The sequence below is a fragment of the Sciurus vulgaris genome (genome assembly GCF_902686455.1).
Source record: "Sciurus vulgaris genome assembly, chromosome: 1".
In the NCBI taxonomy this organism is placed as follows: domain Eukaryota; kingdom Metazoa; phylum Chordata; class Mammalia; order Rodentia; family Sciuridae; genus Sciurus; species Sciurus vulgaris.
This window is the reverse complement of record NC_136461.1, coordinates 100,257,698-100,282,943: the sequence shown is the minus strand read 5'-3', so window position 1 is coordinate 100,282,943 and position 25,246 is coordinate 100,257,698. Positions and strand designations below refer to the sequence as shown.

The 25,246-nt window shown below is 41.3% G+C and overlaps 1 protein-coding gene and 1 long non-coding RNA gene across 2 annotated transcripts in view; one reads left to right on the top strand and one right to left on the bottom strand.

Moving 5' to 3' along the window:
* Positions 1-17,421, bottom strand: part of LOC306666548 (acidic mammalian chitinase) — a 46,330-nt gene extending 28,909 nt beyond the window's left edge. The window contains exon 1 of the mRNA XM_079148703.1: positions 17,374-17,421. Coding sequence (XP_079004829.1) covers positions 17,374-17,390 — 17 coding nt within the window. The 5' untranslated portion in view covers positions 17,391-17,421. The remainder of the gene's footprint in view (positions 1-17,373) is intronic.
* Positions 1-22,503, top strand: part of LOC306666561 — a 61,374-nt gene extending 38,871 nt beyond the window's left edge. The window contains exon 3 of the long non-coding RNA XR_013765330.1: positions 22,368-22,503. This is a non-coding gene — a long non-coding RNA (uncharacterized lncRNA). The remainder of the gene's footprint in view (positions 1-22,367) is intronic.
* Positions 22,504-25,246: the final 2,743 nt, after the last annotated feature.

The window sequence follows — 25,246 nt, the reverse complement described above, 5'->3', positions numbered from 1 at the left end:
AATGCAGTCTAATCAATGAATACCAGTTTATTTACATACCAATAGGGACATACCTGGCAGAATAACCAATACTAGTCAGTCTCACAGAGCATTCTCCATACCTTCATGACATAGTGGTTTCCATATAATGAATAGAGTAGATTCTAGAATCACAGATTTGGATTTTAATGATGACTCATCTCCTTACACAAAGTTTTCTACCCATTTGCCTCAATTGCCTCATTTTTAATCTAAAAATAATTATTCTTGTCTCATGAGGTTATTGTGAGGATTAAATGAGATAATCTGTGTAAACATATAGCACTGTGCGCAGCACATAATGGTTATTTAATACATTTTAGATAATGTTATTATTTTGAAACTGAGGACCTCAAATTCTTAGGTAGCTGAAAAGTAATTGTGGGAGAAGGGGGAGTTTGCACACCAAACATTGTGTAAGGATTAAATAAAGGACATGATTCAGTTATGAATTTATTACATTATTTTTAAAAAATACATATGTTTAAATAACATTTCAATTCATGTGAAAATTCCAGTTGCTTTTTGCTATATACTTCCTGAATCACAGAGAAAGAAAATTATGAACACTGTTCTCTGTGTCCTTGCAATGAAGAAACTATAAAATATTAGTAGTTTTTGTTTTAGAAAAATTTCCCCATACTTGAAGAGGTCTTCAGTTAGAATCTGGTAAGGAGGGAACGGACTCTTCAAAAAGTGGTGAATCTCCTTTCTGGAGGTGTTTAAGCACAGGCTTCTTTCAGCTGAGTCACACTGGAAGGGCTTCTGAGGTCCATGGACAATGGATTTGCTGCTTCTCAAGAATTTGTTAACCTATTTGATTCTTTCTACTCTGTAAAAGGGAAAGTAAGTTAGACTTTCTTTTTCCTTTGTTTCTATACAGATGGGGAAACTGAGAATGAGAATTTGATCAAGTTACACAATCAGATATGCAATAGGGTTCAGAGCCTTTGACTCCTAATCCAGTTTTTATTTTGTTTCTGTTTCTTTCCCTTTGCTTAGTAATCTGTTTCTCTTATGCAGTGTAAATCTGCATTATCACTTGCAGCAGCTTTGTCATATGGTTGCTTCATGTGGAGTCCCTCACATGGAACGGGCTCATTGTGTGTTTGGGAAATGGTTTTTATGACTGCTCATGTAAACTTTTATTGTTGGACTGGTTACACAGCGCTGTGCTTTGTGATCCATTTGTTTACAGTGTACCTCTCCTAGTAATGGTAAGCTCCTTGGAGGCAGGCACTGTTCTTTCCAACTCCTCATCACCAGGGGCAGTTAGGAATCAATCAACAAATGTGCAATGATTTTATCTTTACTGAAATGAAATACAGAAACTGATGAGTATGTATTTAATTTTTTCTCCTCTCTTGGACCATTGTTCTATATCCATAGCATATTTTGGGATTATTATTTTTATTTATCATATTGAGTAAACTCCTATGCCATCTGTCATCCAAAAATGACACTGCAAGTAAAGTTGAAGAATACTGTGACTCCTGACACACCAAAAGGTGACTTCTTTGAACTCAAGACAAAAAATGGCCATAGGGATCCAGAAAGCTAAGTACAGTTTTGTGAATCTTCTGCAGGGGACAGGACTTATTCACCTGAGGCTTGAGCAGATATTTGTTTACAAGGAAAAGAACCCCTGAGCAGAACATTATACAGACCAGAAAGTGTCATGTATATCCGAGGTCCACCAGTCAGCTGTCCTCCTTACCAGTAATCATAAGTATTATACAGACTTCAACAAGACCATCATTGGAAGCTTCAGTACGAAGCGTAGGAAACAACAGGCAAATGACTGCAATGTTGGTCCCTTGTCTGCTGCAATAGCCAGGGAGCCTGTGCCAACTAGAAGGAAAAAATGTTCCTGCATGGCCTGCCAGGCTTTGGGACATAGGATCCTTCACTGACAATCGGTTAACATTGACAGATACTAAGTGGTATAACTCAATGGAATATTCTAGGAGAATAGTGGCATGAGAGCACATCAGAGTGATCACTGGCTGTTCCTGACTCCACACATTCTAAATGGCAGGTCAAACTCCTGAAAATTAAGAGGAGTCCACCACCTGTGAGAGTTGCACCTAAGAAACTAAGTGATGTTTCTCCCAGGGAGATGTAAGTGCAAGATAGGGAGAATGCACCACCACCCTTGTTTTCAGATGTTTCCTTCCTACCTGGCAAGGCGCTTTCTTCTTCCATAAGTACCCTTGACATATTGTTCATATCTGGGGCCATCACCCACATTTTTTTCATGCTCAAGTTCATGGGATAGTTGCAATACTTCATTTGCATTAGCTCCTGGGTAAGAATAATTGCTTAATGTTCATGGATGGCAGAGCTTTGGGTTCAGAGTAGAGAAAAAGTAATGGACACAGCCACAGTATTGGGTCCCTAAATCATAAATGTTCAGCACTAGAAAGGTTCCTTTGCTCAGGCTCCTAGGTTTCTAACCAATGACTGAGAATAGATGGACTATTGTTAGGAATAGCTCTACTCAGGGCATTTATAGCATTGGGCAAGCAATCTAGTTGTCCCACTAGCTGGAAGGAAACACCAGGCTTAAGCAATTTATATTTGGTTCAACCACTCCAGTGTTCTCTTGCCCTCATCCTCTGTGGTTAGTAGGAGGCATGGAATAGCTATCAGATTAAATTTTAGAGTGATAATAAAAATAGAAGAATCTATTTAATGCTTTACACGTGGGAAGGCTAGCTCCAGGTGGAAGCTAATGCCTCTAACTCATTAAGAATTTCCCAGGTTGATTATTTCAGCGCCCACCCCCCTTCTATCCTGTTTGACCAATAACTTTATTTCTAATGTTATAGAAACTGGGTTCAATTTTGATTTCCTCATCACCATGTTTGTGGATATGAAGTTCCCTCATCTTCTATCTTCCCACTAAGTGACCAGATGCACCCATCCCTTTGGCAATCACTGGGTAGACCCCTACAGGGTAGTATATATTTTTTTCATAAACAAGGATAGGGACTGTATCATCACTAAAGAAGAGTGGGACAGTAAAACACCATGTCCTGAATGCTACCTCTCTATTCCCAAAACCCTATCCAACAAAAGGAAACAATGAGAGGGAACCTGAGCTGGACTATCCAGATGCATATTATCATGAAGGACACTGTTTTTTTCTTATGCACACTGGAAACTAGAGCAAATTAGTGTCATCTATAAAAAGCTACTTTCTTGCAAATGCACCAGGACAGTTGCTTCTTGGGATACTGGTCATATAAGCAAACTAAACAAACTAATACCAACAATGGCATTGCTTCTGCAGACTAACACACAATGCTCCTCTCTGAGTGGGGACAGTCATGGAATGAGGGAAAGGAGCCTGTGGAAAGGATATGTGTCTCCTGTCCAGTTGGCTGCTACTGGACAACCACCAAGAGGGAGAGGAGGCAGTACTTGGTAAAGCACTATGAGGGACTGAGTTGCTATCTGTCAGCCTGTCACTCCTGAACTTTTCAGTAGCAGTCACTGATCTTCTGTTCGCTCTTCCCAGTAATCCTCATGTCCCCATGCTCTCAGGGCATTTTCTTTGCCCCTGTTCCACCTGTCTCACTTCCCTGGCACAACTGGGTTGTGGATGAGACAGGGGTCATCATTAATTTCATCACGCATAACTATTTAGAATCCATTCTCACACAGACTTTCAAAGATGCAGCTTCCATGGGAGTCCTTCCTAAAGTTCTGTTTGTACAATTGGCCCTATTTTAGGTGATCTACTTCATGGACTATGAGAGGAACTTTGTCTTTCCTCTCCTTTGCCCCACTTTAACTGGGGCCTGTACCCTAATAACATGATGACCTCTGCCATCTTGAACTGACCCTGCCAGTCAGAGGAAAAGAGGCAATAACCTTTTTGTTTTATCCTGCTTACTAAAATCATATAAAAGTCATTTCACATTCAAATGAAGTTGAATTGTAGTTTTATCAGAAATGCTGACTCAGGCTTCCTCAGTCTGCCTGCTTTGAGGAACATCTTCCAAGGCCAGTTACAACAATCATACAATACGAGGCCAGGTGATCTTAACCACTCACTCTCTCTTCATCATTCTGGATTCTTAGGAATTTAGGGATTTGTCTCCATGACCAAGATACAAGTTTCTGAAGGTGATGGCCCATATCACCCAAGGAAGTCTTTTCTAATCTTGAGTCTCTTGGTTCACTTCTAGAAGACCATGGTGGGTACCTTATGTCTGACACTCAGTTCCCTGCAAGAGCTGTCAAGAAATTGAGGGCAAGTGGCCAAGCAGCATGATTAAGCTCCAAAACATCATTTATTGGGGGAAAGCCCAGAGTCTGAAGCAATAACTGGCAGGTGATCCTCTGATGACTACTTTGTTTTCAAGCAGCGCACAATCTAGCAGAGCACACATTTAGCTCTGAGAGAGAAACCCTGGGTCTTGGATGTTGGAATTTTTAAGTTTCTTAATCATAAAAGATCAAAACTCTTCCTTAGGGAGATTGAAGAATAGGAAATATATAATGCAGCAGAACGAGGGCTTTCTGTCTCATCTGCTGCGTCAGTATGCATCAGTTAGGAGAGCAGGTGGATTTCCCCTGGTGTGATCTAATCCCTGTGATCATTACTGCTTGGCAGAATATTGTTTTTAATTAATTGATTAATTAATTTTTTAGCTAGTTCTTTTGTTTAAAATTTTTATTTGTTCTTTTTAGTTACATGACAGTAGAATGTATTTTGACATATCATACATACATGGAGTATAACTTCCCATTTTTGTGACTGTACATGATGTGGAGTTACACTCTGTATTCATGTAGGAACGTAGGAGTTATGTCCAATTCATTCTACTGTCTTTACCATTCCCATTCCCCCTCCCTTCCCCTCACTCCCCCCATTCAATCTGGTGACCTTCCACTCCTCACTCTTCCCCATACCTCCCCACACATCTATTGTGAGTCAGCATCCATGTATCACAGAGAACATTCAGCCTTTGGATTTTTGGTATTGGCTTATTTCACTTAGCATGATAGTCTCCAGTTCTAATCATTTACTGGCAAATGCCATAATTTCATTCTTCTTTATGGCTGAGTAATATTCCATTGTGTATATGTACCACATTTTCTCCATTCATCTGTTGAAGGACACCTAGGTTGGTTCCATAGCTTAGCTATTGTGAACAGAGCTGCTGTAATCATTTATGTGGCCATCTCATTATAGTATGCTGATTTTTAAGTACTTTGGGTATACGCTAAGGAGTGATAACTGGGTCAAATGGTGGTTCCATTCTAAGTTTCCAAGGTGGTTGCACCAATTTATAGTCCCACCAGTGATGTTTGAGTCTACCTTTTTCCTCACATTCTCACCAACATTTATTGTTGCTTATATTCTTGATAATTGCCATTCTGACTGGAGTGAGATGAAATCTCAGTGTTAATTTGCATTTCTCTAATTGCTAGTGATGCTGAACATTTTTTCATATATTCATTGACCAATAATATTTCTTTTTCTGTGAAGTGTCTGTTCAGTTCCTTAGCCCATTTATTGATTAGGTTATTTGTGAATTTTTTGGTGTTAAGTTTTTGAGTTCCTTATGTAGCCTGGAGATTAATGTTCTGAGGTGCAGGTGGCAAAGATTTTCTAAGCTCACTCTTCATGTTATTGATTGTTTCCTTTACTGTGAAGAAACTTTTTAGTTTGATACCATCCCATTTATTGATCCTTGATTTTATTTTTTGTGCTTTAGTAGTCTTGTGGAGGAATTTGGTTCCTAAGCCAACATGATGGAGAGTTGGGCCTACTTTTTCTTTTAGTAGGCACAGAATCTCTGGTCTAACACCTAGGTCTTTGAGTTGAGTTTTGTGCAGGGTGAGAGACAGAGGTCTAATTTCGTTTTTTTTAGAATTTTTTTTTAGTTTTTGATGGACCTTTATATTTATTTACTTATGTACATGCAGTGCTGGGAATCAAACTCAGTGCCTTGCTCATGTTAGGCGAGTGCTCTACCACTGAATCACAATCCCAGCCCTAATTTCATTTTGTTATATATGGATTTCCAGTTTTCCTGGCACCATTTGTTGAAAAGGTTATCTTTTCTCCAATGTAAATTTTTGTCACCTTTGTCTAGTATGAGATAACTGTATTTATGTGGGTTTGTCTTGGTGTCTTCTATTCTGTACCATTGGTCTTTTTGTTTGTTTTGGTGCCAATACTATGCCATTTTTGTTACTATAGCTCTGATTATGTGATTCCTCCCTACTTGGCAAAATCTTGATTGCGGACCTGATCCACCATGTCAGCTCTTTCCCAGGAGGGGTTGCATTAAGTCCTAGGCTACAGAATATAGTTGGTTTCCAGAGGCAGCAGGACAACTTCCTCTCCAGGAAGCCAGTCTGTAGGTCATGTTAACCTGCCTTCCAACAGTCTTCTAGAAGAGATTAACAAAGAAGTGTCATAACCAAGGCACATCCTGGCTAAGCTGTTTAACTTCAAGAGTAAGTGATTAATGGGGCTGGGGATATAGTTCAGTTGATACAGTGCTTGCCAAGGCCCTGGATTCAATCCCCAGCACCGCCAAGAGAAAAAAAAAGTGATTAATTCTTCAGCCACTGAAAGGAAAGAATATCAAAATAACTTAACAGGTAAAGGCCAGAACACATAAAGAAATGTCTACTACCACTGGGTGCAGTGGTGATGCCTGTAATGCCAGATGCTTGGGAAGCTGAGGCAGTAGGATGGCAAATTCAAAGCCAACCTCAGCAATTTATCAAGGCCCTATTCAATTTAGTAAGACACTGTCTCTGAATAAAATATAAAAGACCTGGGGATGTGGCTCAGTGGTTGAGTGCCCCTGGGTTATCCCTGGGGCTCATGCGCGGCGCACACGCGCGCGCACACACACACACACACACACGCGCCCGCGCGCACGCTCGCTTGCATACTCTCTAAGGCTAAGTTCATCTGGAAGTAGCTCAGGTAAGAGTATTTGTTTGGGAGTGGAATCCAGGGAGCAGGACTAAGACACAGGGGAGTGAAATAAGAAAGAGGGGATCAATACAAAAATGTATTGTCACAGTGGCCACTGCTAGAAAAAACTGGACGCTAAATCCTTTGTGTCTGTCTGCAAAGTCTCATGATTTTTTTTTTTTTTTGACTCTGCAAGGAAAAGCACAAGAAAAAACATAGGTCCCCAGATCCCCAAGGGGGATATTAACTCTTCTGCATATCTGGGTTGTCCCTGCTTGGGGGGAGCCTTGTCTGAGAAGAACCAGGGAGTCTAGAGGTGCATGCACAGGTCTGAGGAAGGTACTAGAACTCCATGAAGGTGACTGAGGCATGGTCAGAATTCTCTGTGGCTGTAGCTGGAATTAAGGGTGAGGCAGAAAGGATTTGAAATGGTGCTGGGAAGTTTTGTCTATACGTACAGAGTTCTGGGGAAAAGGAAGTATGAGTCCACCCTATTGTACCCTGCCAAGTATAATGCATTTGAAGTATACTTTTCATAAAGTATAGGAAATAGGTAGACATTCAAATGTGAAGAGACTTAAGCACTGAAGCAGCCACAGAATGACTTGAAAATCTGATTACAAAATCAGCCATCACCCCCCAAAAATGTTTTTTTAAAAAGGCCATAAGAAAGAACTAGTTCAATGTTCAATGCCAGAATATAAAAGAAAATGTTTACAAGTAATATTAAAGATTTTTATCAAGTGAAAATAATAATGTAAAAACCAGGAGTCTTGCTAAATTGCCCAGGCTGGCCTTGAACTTGCGATCCTCCTGACTCAGCCTCCCAATGTGCAGCACTGCAATGGGCCATGATCTTTATTTTTATCCTCCTTTCTTTGCTTCCCTCTTAGGCACATCAGACAGGTATGTGAATTTTTACTGTCTTCAATCCTTTTCTTTCTGCTTTTTCTTAAACCTGTTCCACTTGGGTCTTTGCCACAAGCTGTGTACTGAACCTACTCTTGTCAAGTCATTGATGATCTACATGTTAAATCTCATGGTCATGTCCACCTCCCAGTTGGGTCAGGTCAGGGGTGGGTTGTGGAAAGGCCAAACAAAAGACCTGAAGATGGCATGTGAGACATATGATTTAATGGGGAAAGCTTGCAAGAGATCAGTGACTGCTCCAAGAAATGATCAGTGGCAACAGGCTAAACCAGTAGCACTTCCCCCTCACGGTGCCTCACCAAGTAGAACTTCCCTCCCTGTGACACTGCTCTGCCCTACGTGGTGCTTTGTCCAGGGGCAGCTGCTGGAGGAGTGACGCAAATCCTATCCACAGTGCGCTCAGTTCCTTGCACTTACCACTCAGAGTTGTATGTGTTAGACTGCAGAAGCATTAGCTCCCCTAGTACATGCGAGAATGGAGCTTTCTGCAGAGACCACTGACTTGCCATAGTTCCTGGTAAGCCTAAGAAAATGTTGGTGTCCTCCAGTATAACATGGATCTGGATATTCTGGCTTACTCTGGCTCTCATTGTTCCCTTAGCTTGGCTAGGTTTTGGGGAGCAGAAAGGGGGCCTTCAGGGACATGGTGTTTTACTGTTCCCCCCTTTTTTAAGGTTTGGTTAATTTTCAGACCTTTTCTGACTTGACTTAGCTATTCCAGGCAGTGGACACTCACTTTCTCCTCCCTGACACATTTCCTTCCATGTCTCTCTTGGTTCCTCATCTTTTCCCAAGCCTCTGAATGGCAAATGCCCAGGGCTTAGTCTTTGCACACTTTCCTCTGCCCATCTATATTCGCTTCCTTAATGATCTCATCCCAGCCATTGACTTTGAATACCAATCACCTCCAAAAATGTTGTGCCCAGCTCTCTATCTCCACTTAGAAGGCCAGTGACAATCTTAAACTCAACATGTCCCAAACGGAACGCCTTGTCTTCTCCCAAAACTCACTCTTCTCATTTCCATTGATGACAATTCTACATTTGCAGTTTCTTAAGCCAAAATCTTGGAATTATACTTTACTCCATCTCCATCCCTACCCACACTCTACATATAATCCAGAAGAAAATCTTGCTAACTTAATCTTAAAAATGTTGCCTGCAATCCATCACTTCTGGTCACTTCCACTCTGATCTGAACTCCATCTCTGCCTCCTGCTTGTACATTCTCAGCAGATTGGCCACAATGATTGTTTGAAAATTAAATCAGATCAAATCACTTGTTCACTTAAAAACTTTCAAAAGTTCCTTATTAATTCCAAGAAAAACAAAAAAATTCTTACAGTGCCTTACATGGCCTGAAACCAGGAGTCAGCAAATTATGGTCCTTGAGCTAAAGTCAACCTGTTGTTAGTTTTTGTACAATAGGCTGTGAACTTAGAGTGTTTTTTTTAAACATTTTGTTATGATTTGGAGGTGCGGTGTCCCCCAAAAGCTCACATGTGAGACAATGCAGGAAGGTTCGGAGGAGAAATCATTGGGATTTAAGAAATCATTGGGATTTAAGAGTCTTAACCCAATTAGTGGTAGGGTGTGACTGGAGGAGGTGGGAACTGGGGCATGGCTCTGGGGTATATATTTTGTATTTGTTGAGCGGAGACTCTCTCTCTGCTTCCTGATGATGCCAGTTGCTTCCCTCTGCCACCCTCTTCTGCCATGATGTTCTGCCTCACCTTGAGCCCCGAGGAATGGAGCCAGCCTTCTGTGGGCTAAGACCTTTGAAACCATGATCCCTCAAATAAACCTTTCCTCCTCTATAATTGTGCTAGTCAGATCATTTAGTCACAGCAGCAAAAAAGCTGACTAAGACACATTTTTATTTTTATTTTTCTATTTTTGAGATAGGGTCTCACTCTGTTACCCAATCTGGGCTCAAATTCCTGAGCTCAAGAGAGATCCTCCGACCTCAGTCTCTTGAGTGGTTTTTTTTTTTTTTTTTTTTTTTTTTTTTTTTTTTTGGTCTGGGGGTCCAACCCAGGAATTCATACATGTCAGGCAGGGACTCTATCACTGAATTGATAACCTCACATTGTTAAATGGGTGAAAAAAAAATCAAACAAACAAATTTGTCACACACAAAAATTATTCGAAGTTTAATTAGTTGCAACAGAAACTATATGGTCCCCACTTAAAATGTTTAATATCTGGCCTTTTCCAGAAAACATTTGCCCAGCTCTGCCCCAGCCAGCCTTCTGCTGAGCACGTCTTCCATGCGTTTCCCCTCCACTCCTCTCCTCCGCTCTCTTTTCTCTAACCACCCTGTCCTCTTACTATTATTCCTTTCAAGTGTCAGGAATCCTTCCCTTGGGCCTTGCACAGCTCTCCCTGTCAGTGACGCCAACCCCTAGGTAGCCACGGGGCTAACATCTTTACTTCCTTCCTACATTTTTCATGTACCTTGTGAGGCCCAGTGCATAGGTAGGACTTCTTGTTCAAAAATCATTAAGAATTCTAAGGCACCACGACATGGCACTAAACCAAGTGCTCAGGCCGCATGCCCAGGAAACTGGCCCTGTTCACATGTCCTCTTGTGTCAGCAGCTTGTGTGACCACCCTTTAAAAATTGCCACTCCTTCACTGGCTTCCCCAGGCCCCCTTACTCTCCTCTACACTTTTTATAGCACTTTTCAGCATCCAGCCTGATAGATGGTTTATATCATATTCCTTCTGAGGATGGAAAAGGCAAGGTGGCTAAATATGAGTTCCATGTGGGCAGGGATCTTTCTCTCATGTCCTTCATGCCACTGGTCCAAATATTAAGGATAGTGACTGGAAGATTGTAGATGCTTAATATGTATTGTTGATTGTTGAATAATATATGAAATTCAGCACTCTATTTTTATATTCTTATTTTAAATTTTAAAAATTAAATATATGTTTTGTTAAAAAGAACAATTTTTACTATGATTTACCAAATTGTTTGCCTGGCTATCTATTCTTTCACTTGTACTTATAATAGCAAGTGTTTCTATAATATGAATAAATACTGACTACTGGGGACATAGTTCAGTGAGAGAGCACTTGCCTAGCATGCATAAGGCCCTCGGTTAAATTCCCAGCCCTGCAAAACAAAGAAACACTAAGAAATACAGCTGATGGAATGAACCCTCTAGAGAACTGCTGTTTTTATTTTGTAAAAATGTAGTCTTGTTTGATGTTTTACTCATGTACATCTATCATTTCCATCAAAAACTTAAATTTAAAAAGAGATAAAGACTGATAGTTGAAAAAAAAATGTTAGTTCCAAGTACTAAGCGGAAGCAAAAGAAGAAGCAGGAGGAAAAGAAAGGAGGAGGAGGAGGAGGAGGAGGAAAAGGGAGGAGGAGGAGGAGGAGGAGGAGGAGGAGGAGGAAGAGGAGGAGGAGGAGGAGGAGGAGGAGGAGGAGGAGGAGGAGTCGGCCTAAACATAAAACTAAAATAATGAAACTTCAGAACATTGAGTATGAAGAAAAATGGTGAAAGTTACCAAAGAAGAGGGGGGAAGTAACATGATTAAATTGACATAGACTTCAATACATCTTTTCTTGTCTTCAAAACCCTAAGATGAAGCTCTTCAGACCAGTTGCACTGTTCTTGATTATTAGAGATGTGCTTTTGGTGGTAATCAAGGGAAAATTGGAAAAGTAGCCCATCATGTTTAAATCTGATTTTGTTCCAGGTGGTGTGCTCTCTTGTGTAAAACTTTGTGTGTCTATCTGGCCAGATCTGTGTCGTCCTGGTGTTCCTCACTACTCACGTGAGTTATAGTATCTCAACTGAGAGTTTTCTTGAATTCTTCTGGAGTACAAAAGTGGGCTTTCACTTGCAACACATCTAGTAGCTCCAGTCCTTCTATTTCTATCATTAGCACTTGCCATTTGTGGCCATCCCACATCTTTGCACCTCCTTCCCCCCACACATGCAGCTTCTCATTCTGATTTAGCTTCGTTCTTATTTCCTGCACTGTGCATGGTTGGAGCATGTGACCTAAGGTTGGTATGTTTTAATGTTGTAGTTACTCCCCTAGGAGTGAAGCTCCGGACAGGAGGCTGAGTACTTCATCTACAGCAGCTATGGACTGTTTCCAGTAGAAGAATATCTTTATCTGAGTTTACCAGTAGTCAGATTTCTCTAGCTTTCCTTCGGCCATCAAGCTGGACTCCAACTGGCAGCCTCCTCCTGTGAGCTAGCACTTCCCCCCTGTGATCTTCATCCTGTTCCAGGAATAACAAGAACCTGCAGATACCCATGTGATGCTTGTTGGCCCACTGAAGGCAGCGGTGTTTTGTGTAAACTGTTCTTGAAGGTTAAAATATTTTGTACCTCACTTCTTTCATTATTTACTTGTGTGTCAGATCCCTGAAAGCTTGGTAGAGAGTCACATCTTTCCCTCTGACAGTGGTGATCTCATAGTTCCACATCCCAGCCAAGGCATAGGTCAGGTGAGCCCGTGGGTAGGGGTCATCATCAGGCCTGAAGCCCCCAGGTCTGGCCAGTACTGGGCCCAATTGGTGATGGAGCATATCAGCTGGTAGGCAGAGCCTACTATTCAGAAAATGGTGAGCAGCTATCACCCCAGAACCTCCCTGGAGTTCATGGGTTTCTTAAGAAACCATACATTTCCTAGCAACTTTCCTGTCTAAGTCTAAGGTAAAGATGAACATGAGAACTTTGTATATTACAGTAAATTCATTCTTAGGAGATACTTCAGGCATGAAGAGCTCTCTTAGAGATATCTCTGTTCCTCTAAGAGAGAAGTAAAGAACTTTAGAAATCATCACCTTTTAGAAATCATCACCTTTAGCTCTAAGTTGTAAAGATGGTGACCCCTCATTTAGATATGTTCTAGACTCCTCTACATGCTAATAGCAATGACTGATGCTTACTTTGCACTTAGGTACTAGGCATTTTCTGAGAAATTTACTTACATTCACTCATTAGTCCTCACCCTATAAGGTAAGGATTACTCTTTTCCCTTTTTATTCATTTGGAAACTGAGACACGGAAAGAATGAGAATATAAACCTACTTAGCATTTGTAACTGTGTTCCCCCTTCACAATTCCCAGAGGAAAATGAGCTGTCCACCAGTAGTCCAGAGAGTCCTGGCTTCTGGTTTGGATTCTGCCATGAACTCCCTATATTACATGGGGCAAGTCGTATGGCTCATCACTCCCATGCTTAAATGATCTGTGAGTTGGGGTGTTGGTGCCTCTCCTGTATACCTTATGAAGAAGATTTCATAAGATGATGGGTTTAAAAATGCTTTCACAGAGCAGAAGGAACCACAAAAATGCCTCACCATGTTATTTTCTTTTAATTGTGTCACTAATTTTTAAGACAATATCTAATTGGTTTTAGCTTTAGGAGTTATAGGCCACTGGTCCCAATCCTTTTAACTTAGGAGGGTGAGTTTAGCTATCTTGCCTCAGTGGGAATGCCTGCCTCCTCTTACTTCACCCCTTTTTGCTTTCATATTCCCTCCTCTCCTGAACTTTATCAGATTCTCCTTTGCTGTGATTGCCTTTAAATGTTGATATTGGCAGTGCTCACAAAGTTCAAATCTATTTAAGAACCCATTATTGATAGGGAAATAACACTATCTTGATTTTATTTTATAAGAAGAATTGATTGGACCCAAGGTTGGGAACCATATTTATATAAGCTCCATTGTGGAGTAACTTATATAATTAAAAATGTTTTATGTATGGTGGGTTATCTTCTCTATTTAGATAGTGAGGCAACTGATTGGCTATTTCACTCACGCTTTGTCAGGCAGAAGTACTGACAAACTTTGCATTCTTTCATTCTTTGCAGTCATTTATTCGCTTGTGAAAACACAGATCCTTACTTTAGCAAAAGTGAACGGGATCGTGGCCTACTCTTTTGGCCCCCAAATTCATTACCTTTTTCCTTCCACTAGTTTTCCTATTCTTAATCCTCCTTCTTTTTCCCAGTCCCTACTCATGAGCTGATCTTTGCTGGTTTCCTAGGTGCTCAGGAGGCTCTTTCCTTCTATGACACTTCCCTGGGTTTAGTTGGCCTCAGGGCATCCACCACAATGGCCACCAGAACTCGAGCCTGGTGGGTGGCACTCCAGGTGGTTCTTTACCCTAGACCAACACCTCTTCCTATTGCCCTTATTTCTGTGAATGGCCTCATAGTTCTATCACTGAAGATCTTGCCACAATAAACTTTTTGACTCCTCCACTTCCTCTGAGCTCCACAACTCATGGGTCACTGAGACCATTGGTCTGGGAGTCTCCCCTCTTCTCAGGACCTTCCATTCCACTCCCCAATCTCTGCTGCCTTTAGAGCTTATCACTATGAAAGTGTGTCATAGTCTCCTTCTCTTAGTCTATTCTGTATGTGGTCCCAAATAAGTGAGTAAGATTTAATGACGCCCCATTGCCTCACAGAGAGAATCCTTTAACCTTTCCTGTCATCAGACTTCTACAATCTTCCTCAACTTACTTTTCTGTCCTTACCTCCTTTTAACTCCTTGTATCTAAATTATTCTGTTCTCCATGCTTGAAAACAGTCTGATTTCTGTCTTTTTGCTGAGAGACTATTCCTTACGTCTAGAATACACAATGCAGAATATTTTCCTCCTGTACCAACCTCCCATCACCATCTTTAAGGACCCAGCTCTAATGCTTTCCATGATGAAACCTCCCTGATCCCAGATGAAGAGGACCACCTTCCTCACTTCTGCTTCTCTGGCCCTTTTTAGCATTCAGATGACTTATGACTTCTTTTTTTTAGGAATCATTTGAAGGAATGAGTGTGGAACCAGTGGAAAGGGCCACATGGATGGAGGTTCAAGGCCTTTCTACTGACAAGATTCAAATCCTTCCCATCACCTGTTAGGTATGGGGAATTGGAAAGTTTCCTTAATCTCGGTTTTCTAATTTCTAAAAGTGAAATGCAAAGGTCTACTTTGCAGGACAGTTTTAAACATTAAAAATATTTCTAAGAATTAAGAGCATAATAAAGTCCACAAATGATAATTATAATTATAGAATATTTGTACATGGGCCTTCTCTTCTGTAGGACTGAAAGAGCCTCAAGAATACCAGTCTTAAACCAATTAAATTAAACCAATGTTAATTTCCATATCACACCTAAAATCTATTTTCTAGGAAAAATAGGATCCCCAAATAAACATTAATTGAGCACCAAGTGAACTGATTTTGGTAGAAGTAACTGTTGCAAGTATATTATATACAATAAAATAATACAAATACAATAAAAAATACAATAAAATAAAACAGACTGGTGCAAGGTCATTTTGGGGACCAGAGATCTTCTGATATTTTCCTAGTCACACCCTGTAGAAGGATGACCAGATATTCTACCTTTCTTAGTTCAAGTCCTAGGAATGGCAGGAGGAATTTCAGTTGAGTATGCAGTTTGAGAAGGGCTGTGGTAAAGCTCAGAGTCATGAGTGAGGCACCAAGGCACTGTGTGCACCAGGTACACCTGCAGGAAAGGTAAGCAGTTTCTCTCATCTTTACTCCAACCTCCCTGTATTTCAGAATGCTTAAAGCCTTCTTTGCCCTTAAAAGAAAAACAGATGAGTTAGGGATCACTAGCAGTACCACATACGATGCTGTTGCCTATGGACTCTGTTCTACCTCTAATTCATTTTCAGTTCCAAATCTGTAGAATTGCATTGAGTTTCTGACTCTGAACTTACTCCTGGATCTTAGAATTCTCATGTGAGCTCAGGGAAGTTCACAGCAGTTCATGCCAGGTCAGTAGTGGAGCTGTTCTTTGAAAGTCTCCCAACCCTGTTGGGGTTTCTAGAAAGACTATGGAAGCTATTAACGTTTCTTTTTCTTCCAAATTCTCTCTGACTGGTAATGGCAGAACCCCAAGCTCTGATTCCAAAGCTATGTTTCCCCTATCCTTCTAAGGACTTGAAGGACTAGGACCACAGCAGTGGTGGGGTAAAGGTAGAGGCATAGAATACAACCTTCAACTCAAGTATGAGAAATGAAGGAGAAAGCATCAGGAAATGCCGAGTGTGAGCTCTACCATTAAGGTGCTGATAGCTTTAAGAAAGTCACTTAAATATACCAGTAATTATATGAAATCGAAATTGGCAAAATACTGTAATTATAAGTCAAAGATTGCCAATGCATTTTCTTTTTTAAGAAACATTCAAGTACATGCTGTTTATAAAAGACATATCTCAAAGACACAGAGCAAAACTGAAGTAAAAGAATGGAAAAATATATCATGCAAACACTAAGAGAAAGTTGGTGTAGTTACACTGATATCAAACAAATAGTTTTAAAACAAGAAACATCCCAAGAGATAAAGAAGGAAATTTCATAATAATAAGGGGCTAATTGAACACAATTCTAAATTTCTTTGTATTTAGTATTCACAGCTTCAAAACAAATAAAGCAAAGATTGACAGAACTAGGGACAGAAATTGACAAATTCACAATCACAGCAGGGGATTTTAAAGTACCTCTCACAATATTAGAACAAAGTAGAAGTCTAGATCTGAGCACATCATTAATAAATGATGCATAAACATTATATACATAGCTATACAATTCTTTTCAAATGCACATGAAAGAATGAAAGAGGAAAGGGCTTTTGTTTTCAGAGAGCTTGCATCATTTAGAGCACATACAGATGGAAGATACTCTAATGAGGACCTAGAATCTAGCAGGTAGTACTCATACCTGTGTACAAAATAAAGCTGAAAGTGTTGATTTGCAAATGATAAATCAGATAGGAGATATTAAAAGAAGGCATCCTTTTGGTAAAAGGTGAGTCACTAGTTGGAGGGAGGAGGAGGTGCAGTCCCCGTTTCAGTTGGATATAGTAAACCCCATAGAAACGCATCTACATCAAACTATTTATTCATTAATGTTCATTCATCAATTTAATACTTACCTAAGTTACCTAAGGATGCCAGGTACCATGTAGGTGCTTGGCAATCAGGAAACAGTGCTCATCATGACTGGTATAGATAGGCAAAAAGAAAATTATGATCAGGTGAATTAAGTGCTACAGGGCAAGTTAGTCCCAGAGAGAAGGAATCCAGCATAAGAAGTGGGTAGCCATGTATCTAGATTTAAGGGATTCACAGGAAATGGTCAGAGGTAGGAGCAGAGGATTAAGAAAACATTTCTGGAGAGGATTTTTTTTTTTTTTTTAATGATATTGAGGTACAATGAGAACAGCAGAGATACATGGGCAACCAGGAAAAATAAGGCAAAAATTCACCACTAAAACTGACAAAATGCCTCTGATATGCTGATGAGATGGAAAGATGTCTGAGGAAGTGAAAGAAATCAAGGTACAAAAGAGTAGGCTTCTGTATGTATAAAATATAGGAAAGAGGATAAATGGATTATTATGGGGAAAGGGACTACAGGACAAGTGTAAGCAATTAGAAAAAATGGCCACAGTACTTTTTAGCTCCTTGCATTGGAAGATGCACCTGCTTCCCTTTGAATTTGGGCTGGCCCTATAGTATGCTTTGATGAACAGAGTGCGGCTGAAGTGACACCGTGAGTTCTGGGCCCAGCCCTGAAGAGGCTGTGTGACGTTTACTCTTAGGCCCTTGGAAGCCAAGACTGCCTGCCATGTGACCAGGGCTAGCCTGAGGGATGATGAGAAACATGTGGCCAGTGGCGCCTCGTCATCTCAGCTGACAGCCAGGAAATCCCCAGAAGTCAAGCCATCTGGTTGACCACTTGCTAACCACACATGCATGAGTAGCCTCTTCGGGGCCAGAAATGTTCACCTCATCCCAGCCCAAACTGCATGCCCACAGAATTGTGAGCTAAATAAGTTGTTGCTAACTTTTTAAAAATTTTGACTTAAATTTTTTGATATTGTGTTTAAAAAACACATAACATAAAATTTCCCCGTTTGTATTTAAGTGTATAGTTCAGAAGTGTTAACTATGATCACATTGTTGTGTAACAGATCTCTAGAACTTTTTCATCTTGCAAAACCAAAACTCTATACCCATCAAAAAACAACTCCCCATTTTCTCCTAGTCCCATTCCTGGAAATCACCAATCTACATTGTTTCTAAGGTTTTGACTGATCTAGATATCTCATAAAAGTGAAATCATAAAGTATTAGTTGTTTTGTAACTGGTTTATTTCAGTCAGGTTTTATCCATATTTTAGCATGTGAAGTAGCTGCTATCTTAAGCCATTCTATTTTGGAGTGGTTTGTTACACTGCAAAAGTTAACTAATGCAAAAGGGTTAGTTACTAAGTCTTCAAAATCTGGTGTGTATTCCACACTTATAATACAACTTCATTTGGACTAGTCACTGATCAAGTGCTCAGTAGCCACCTGTGACCAGTGGCTACCATATTGGACAATACAGTTCTGGAGAGACCATCAGAAAGCTAAAACCTGGGCTGGGGATATAGCTCAGTTGGTAGAGTGCTTGCCTTGCAAGCACAAGGCCCTGAGTTCGATCCCCAGTACCACAAAAAAAAAAAAAAAAAAAAAAAAAAAAAAGAAAGCTAAAACCTGCCTTTCATCTTATAAGCTTCCCATAAGTCTCCTTGGTTGGTTGCATCTGGACTTACGCCCTGCCTTTCTTTTTAGGGCTCTGTAGGGTGCATCCACATGTAAAACAGGTCTTTGTGTACGGAAGTCAGTCCTCACTTATACAGTGTTTTGGTTATAAAAATTCTGGAGGGAAGTATATTTCTGGTCTTAAAATCTAAAATAAGTTCTGCTTGTCAGTTTCTAGCCATTATAAATTGTGTAACAACTTTCATTTCCTATTTTTCACTGGCTATCAGAAATACAGAACCAAATTTGTGGTCCATGCATAGCATTTGTATGGCCTTTCCCAAAATGTGCTTAGTTTATTAGTAGCTTGCAAAAATCTAGTGTTTAATAGAAAACATTTCATGAAATGTTGCTACCAGCTAATAATGGTAGACACAGGTTGAATTCAGATGATTATTCTGATAGCAGTTTTTTTTTCTTTTTTTTAAATGGAGTGGTGACAGAATGATAGTTAAGCAAGTGGGTACCGATGGGAAGAAGAGTGGGCAACATTTAAAGACTGAGGACTTCATTCATTTGCCCTTTGTTGCTGGAGATAGTGGGGACAGCCCAGGCCCTGCAACTGGACAGATGGATAGTGGTGGCCTACCTGGTATCCTCAGAGCCATGCATTGTACTGCTGTGGAGGATTTCCAAGGGGCAGATCTGACACTCCTTCCAGCCAGCTCCATACCTTGAGGGGAGAGAAGTGGGAGAATGGAGGAAGACAAGTAATACTGAAATTAAGCTGTCCACCTCTAGAAACAGCTAGACTGGTCCCTGCTGTCACCATCGTTAGAGAAAGGGAAGGCAAACTTCTGTAAAGGGCCAGGTAGGAGATATTTTAGGCTTTGCAGTCCTTACCAAATGTCTCAATTTCTCACTCTGCCATTATAGAGAGAGAACAGCCACAGACAATAGGTAAATAAGTTGGGCAGGGCTGTGTTCCAATAAAATTTTATTTACAAAAACAGGCAATGGGCTGGGTTTGACACTTGGGCCATAATTTGTTGAGCCCTACTTCAGAGGTCTTGCAGTTGCACCCCTCTCCATGAGGTGAGAAGGCTGTGGGGAAGGGGAGAGGGGCACTTCCACCTGTAACCCACAGGCTTCCTCTTCTGGGTACCCAGGATTCCTACCCTAATAGCACAAATAAACTGTGCTTTTTCCAGGGTCTGCACAAGTTCCCTGGGTCCATCATCATGGAGGGTGGACCACATACTGGTGTGCTCATACTTAGCCCAGAGGCTCTGTGTGTGTGTGTGTGTGTGTGTGTGTGTGTGTGTGTGTGTGTGTGAGGCTAAGGGTCAGGTGTAGATGAAGCTTGAATACAAAGTTCAAGATGTCCACAAGTATGTGCATGAGGCACCTGCTCTGTGAGATAGAGCTGAAGGTGGGAAGAGAAGGGGGTTGTGTGGAGACTGACAGCTGAGGGCAGTGGTGTCACATTCTGGTGTGGAATTATGCAGTCTGAGAATTTGAAATTAAAACTTGACCTTGAATATGTATCTATTTCCTAAATAAACCTCTGTCTACTCCAAAAAAAAAAAAAAAAAAAAAAAGTCAAACTTGATCTTCTAGGGTGTTGCACAAATTTGTTCATGTAGGAATGTGAGCCATATTTTAATAGTATACAGCTTTTTTAATATTTAAACAGATGATAGGAAGCCTCCATTTGTACTGTATCCCTGTGCCTCACAAATAGTAAGGGGTAGGACAATCTGATACCACAGCATCAAGGACTGTACACATGAGGTCATATTTGATGGAGCAAAATGCTTTTTTTTTAATTGTGCTGCAGGGCAACAAGTCAACAGCTGCAGGAAAACAAATCCAGGGCCAATCCAAGGTCTGAGATAAAGTCAGGAAAGACTTCCCAAGGTCTGGGATAAAGTCAGGAAAGGCTGGAAAGAGAGCGATCTGGAGGCCAGAGTGGAGTGGAAATCCACAGGAGAATTCTTGCAGAGGCAGCAGATAGCAAGGTCACCTTGCCTGCTCCATTTTAAAAAGAGGAGAATTCCAAAGCCCAATTCAATAACCTGATGCCTGAATCGAGTTGCTAAACCTTGGCTTCTCAGAGGTAGAAGGCTGTTACCCAATTATTTAGCCAGGATTTCTCAAATGGTCTGGCCCCTTCATCTGGACAGCATAGTTGGTCCTCGTCAGTTGTCTTCTGGGTGGGCTGCGGCCCTCTGCTTCTCCACCTTCTGCCCTTGAACCAATGAATCTCTGCATGACTGGTTGGCCAATAATAACCGTCATACCCACAGGAGGCTGCACAATGCACCCAGGAGCCTGGGGCTCAGGGATGGAGCAGCTTCAGGGTAGTAGGTAGGCTCAGGCAAGAGCACATCACTAATGACCATGACCTCCCAACTGTCTAAACTGAGTAGGATCAATTGTGAGTAGGGGGAGGGAGCCTTAGGTAATGATTGAGATAGATTTCTCATCAACCAGAGGAGTTGGGGCAAATTTATTTATTTATTTTAATTTTTTTTAGTTGTTGATGGATCTTTATTTTATTTATTTATATGTGGTGCTGAGGATCGAGCCCAGTGCCTCACATATGCTAGGCAAGTGCTCTGCCATTGAGCCACAATCCCAGCCCCTCAGATTTATTTTGATTTAGGAAATTAGAATTAAAATAGGCTGGTGTTTTTGCTACCAAAAACTGTGGGGGCATCAATATTTATCCCCGTTCTATGTGTCAGGAAAGTCCTTAGTGCACACTGCTCAATAAACAGGAGCCAAAATTATTATTCTTGTTATCCTAAGAGCCTGAGGATACCTACCAAAAGGCCAGCCTGAGTGATAAGAAAACAAGGCCAATGTAAAGGAGCATGAGAAAGGATTAGTCCAAATCTGTGAAGATGGTCTCCCTTCCCTGTCTCCTGTGCCCAACTCTGCCCGCCTCTCTGCCTGCTCCCACCCAGCCCCTGATTCTGTTACCTTCAGGGCTCCTCTTGACAGCTTGGACAAGTGGGTAGGCACCCTGGAGGCAGGATTTGCCAGTGAAGTCATCCAGGTCAGTGAACCAGATCATGGCCCCTCCAAGGTTTAAATTCTTTAGAAATAGAACCTGTGGGAGGCAGAGAGAGACATAACGGAAATTAGAAGAGGCCTTAAATGTCCATGATCAAGTTAGTTTCAAATGGGGGTTTGAGCTTAGAATGCAGCATCAGACTTATTTAGTTTCTGAAGTTAGAGATTCCCTGAAGCAAAGGTGGCCCAGGGAGAGAAGGAGACAGCCACTCATCATTAACTACCTCTCACTCTTGCTCAGTTCAGGTCCAGTATTCTTAGTGGCTTTGAAAACTCTCCAGATAAGGGTAAAAACTAGGAAGCCCTTAGGAAGGCATGCGCCTAGAGGCTGTCTGTTACACTCTTGCCTCCTTCATGCCCTAAGCCAAACCAATGTACTGCCCAGGTCTAAGACAGGTAAACTCATTATAAGCAAAAATAACCAACACAGTTTGGCACCATAATGAAAATACAAAAAACCGGGACAGAAGTAGACCTCAAATGGATCAGCAAGCTTTTTGAAATTCTGCAGCGGAATCAACCAGGCACGGGAGGATTTATTTTCTGGGTCCGGAAATGGTCTGCGGGTTACAGAAGGAGTCTGAGTTTTATAGTTTACAATGAGGGTGAATTTAATCATTGGAACCTGCAAACATGCTGTTTGGACAGTCAGAGACCTAGTTGTGCAGGTTAAAATTTTAACTCAGGAAGGCAGTTGTAAAAAATTTGAAACTCAATGTTTCCAGGAGAGATAGGAGCTCAGATCCCAAGGGATGAATACTCAAATCCTGCCCATTGCTTTTCTCCTTCCTATGAGACCCATCGTTACCTAGAGCTTCACTATTTGCTTTTCTCCTTCCAGGACTCATTGTTCAATGGGAAAGGGTAAAAGTCCAGGGCCCAACGTTTCAGCATACGCCTCCTCTTTTCAGGACCCACTGAGGTTGAGAAGGGGTGAATGTTTGCTTTGGTGGAGATGCTGGGGATGAAGCCAGGAAGGGATGTAAGTTTGCTTTTCCTCTCAGGGGCCCATAGTTATTGGGAAAAGATTTGCTGGGAGAGGTTTAATGTTTGGCTAATTTCCCCTCCTTCCTCCCCATTCTTTCCATTTCTTCCTGGGGTCTGTCTTGTAGGAATATTATTTTCCATAACCCTTCACTCATTAATCTGAATCCTCCTGGATGGTTAACCTATGAGAAGGGCTGGAGAGTCGACAAGGTGATGAACACTGCGTAATTAGCAATGTCTCTGGTGTTCCCCTTCCCTTCTCCTCCCTTCTCTCCACTCCTCAATTTTCCACTTATTTGCAATTTTTTCTTGAGTTCTTTCTACTCTATTGCCTGTATCACAGCTGCTCCCAAAGTATGATTTAGGGTCACTGCTAGTCTTGGGCCATTGAGGATGCTGGATATCATTCTAGAGTCTGGGACCCCAGAGCTTTTTGTTTGAACATTGAGGCACTTTGCCATACTTCACATTCTCCACCCAAAGGAGCATCCCTGTCCCAGAGCCCCTTGCCACCTACCTTGGTCTGCACATTTTCTACATCCTCATAACTCACCAGTGGTTCCCTTTGACTGCATAGGGAACCTGTTGATCCCAGAGCCTTGTGATCTTAGCTCCTTGCAGAAGTTGGCAGATTTGGTGGGGGAAAGAGGAACAAGAGGGTAAATAATGGACCTTTTTGAGACATCATGAGATAGACAGGGCACTTTAGCCATTAGGGAATTGGGGAAAATATCCAACTCTTCATCCTAGGAATCACACCTGAGAAATGACCCCATACATCTTACAGAATGGGTGATGCAAGGTGATCACTGGGAAATATCTGTGTTGAGGACTCATCAGAAGTCACAAGGAGCTAGAAGTCAGAAAATCCTTCCGCTCCAGATCAGACCCCAACATTGACCAATAAATCTTCCCTTTTCTTCATGTGAAAAGTAGAAATAATTATGCTAATGCCTCCTACATGCCTACCTTACAGTATTGTTGTTAAGATCAAATAAACTCCCAGGCGTGGTGGCTCAGGCCTGTAATCCCACCAACTCAGGAGGCTGAGGTCAGAGGATTGTGAGTTCAAAGCCAGTCTCAGGAACTTAGTGAGGCCCTAAGGACACCCTGTCTCTAAGTAAAATATAAAAAGGGCTGGGGATGTGACCCAGTGGTTAAGAGCTCCCAGGCTTGATCCCCGGATCAACAACAACAACAAAAATCAAATGAACTAATGTATAATTTTTTTGAAAATAGTAAATTTCCGTACAAATGTGAAGCACCATGACGACCATCACTTCATTCCCTACCTGTGTCTTATTCGCACTTCAACCCCATTACTTCCCCTTTGTCCCCTCCCATTCCCAATATACCCTGTCTTGAGATCTCCCATTCTGTCATAGCTACTATCTTTTCCTGTTAGCATAAGTAAGAGCTACTAAAAACATAAATCTTCAGGGTAAAAAATTTTACCATCACATATAAAATTAATTTTTAATTACTTACATTTTTATGTTTACCCCAATGAAAGCAGAAAATGAAAGTTGAATATTTAAGCAAATATCAACTTATCAAAGTTATAATGACTTGAGGTAAGAAATTGAACAATCAAATTGAACTTTCCATGAGATGGGGATGTGTATAGCCAGTGGTCCATGTTAAAACCCTGACCCCAGATTATGAGCAATGACCTCTTTTGTCCCTTAATATTAAGGTGCTGTTGCTGTTGACCTAAGACTACCCAAGGATAGAAGGGTCAGCCTCTCTGCCCCCTCCAATCTCTCAGGCATCCTGAGATTTAGTTAGGACTCCCATGACGACCGATACCTCTTTTCCTTTTCCAAGTGAATTGATGGTGTTTCAGTTTTTCCCCTGCCTGAGGTGAGGGAAGATTGAGCATTACACTGGCGGGTACCTCAGTGGATGCCAAGCTGCTTGGCATGGGCTCATGACAGAACCAAGGCATGCAAGGTATGGCAGGCTAGGGCTACAAGGGGAGACCAGGATTTAGGATTATACCCCTTTCTCAACCTGATCAAACTCCTCTCCATTCCATCTGTCCCAGGACAAATCTCTCTTCTTCCATGGAGGCTTCTCTGGTCACCCATCTTGGATCCTATGGCCTCCATTGTCACTCATTGACCACTTAATCACAACTTATTTTGCAATACCTCTGTATTTTTATTGAATGTTACATTTGTCTTGTTTTTAATCCTCCATTTGTTATATTTATAGTCTGCATTCTGTCTACCTGTATGATAAACTTTGAGAAAGAATAGAGAATTACTTATTTCTAGTTTCCACAGAATCTAGTAGGGATACAGGAGTGACCCAGAGCTTCTATTAGCTGACTTCTTATTAGATTTCTAGTTTCCCCTAGGCTTGAAAGAATTTTCCCCAGATTGAGGATCAGGGAGAAATGATGGTCTAATCAGCAGGACAACACTTGTCATTCCTATAAGCTGCCTGTCCCTCCTGTCTCTCTCATTGCTCTTTTGCTCCTTGTCAGGTTTTTTTTTTTTTTTTTAATGGAATCCTCTTCCTCTGAATACCCTCAGGTGAAGGTGCAGGAGGTCCTTGGGTGTTGTCTTGGGCCCTGCTCACTTTTCACTGTGTACTTCAACTTCAAATAGCCATTTCTTAGGCTGATGACTTTCAAATCTTGTGATTGTGACAATCTGCTAACTCTGGCCACTGCTGATTTCCTGTCCACTTGGGAAAGGTCAGATAGTTCCCCAGGACAGTTGTGTT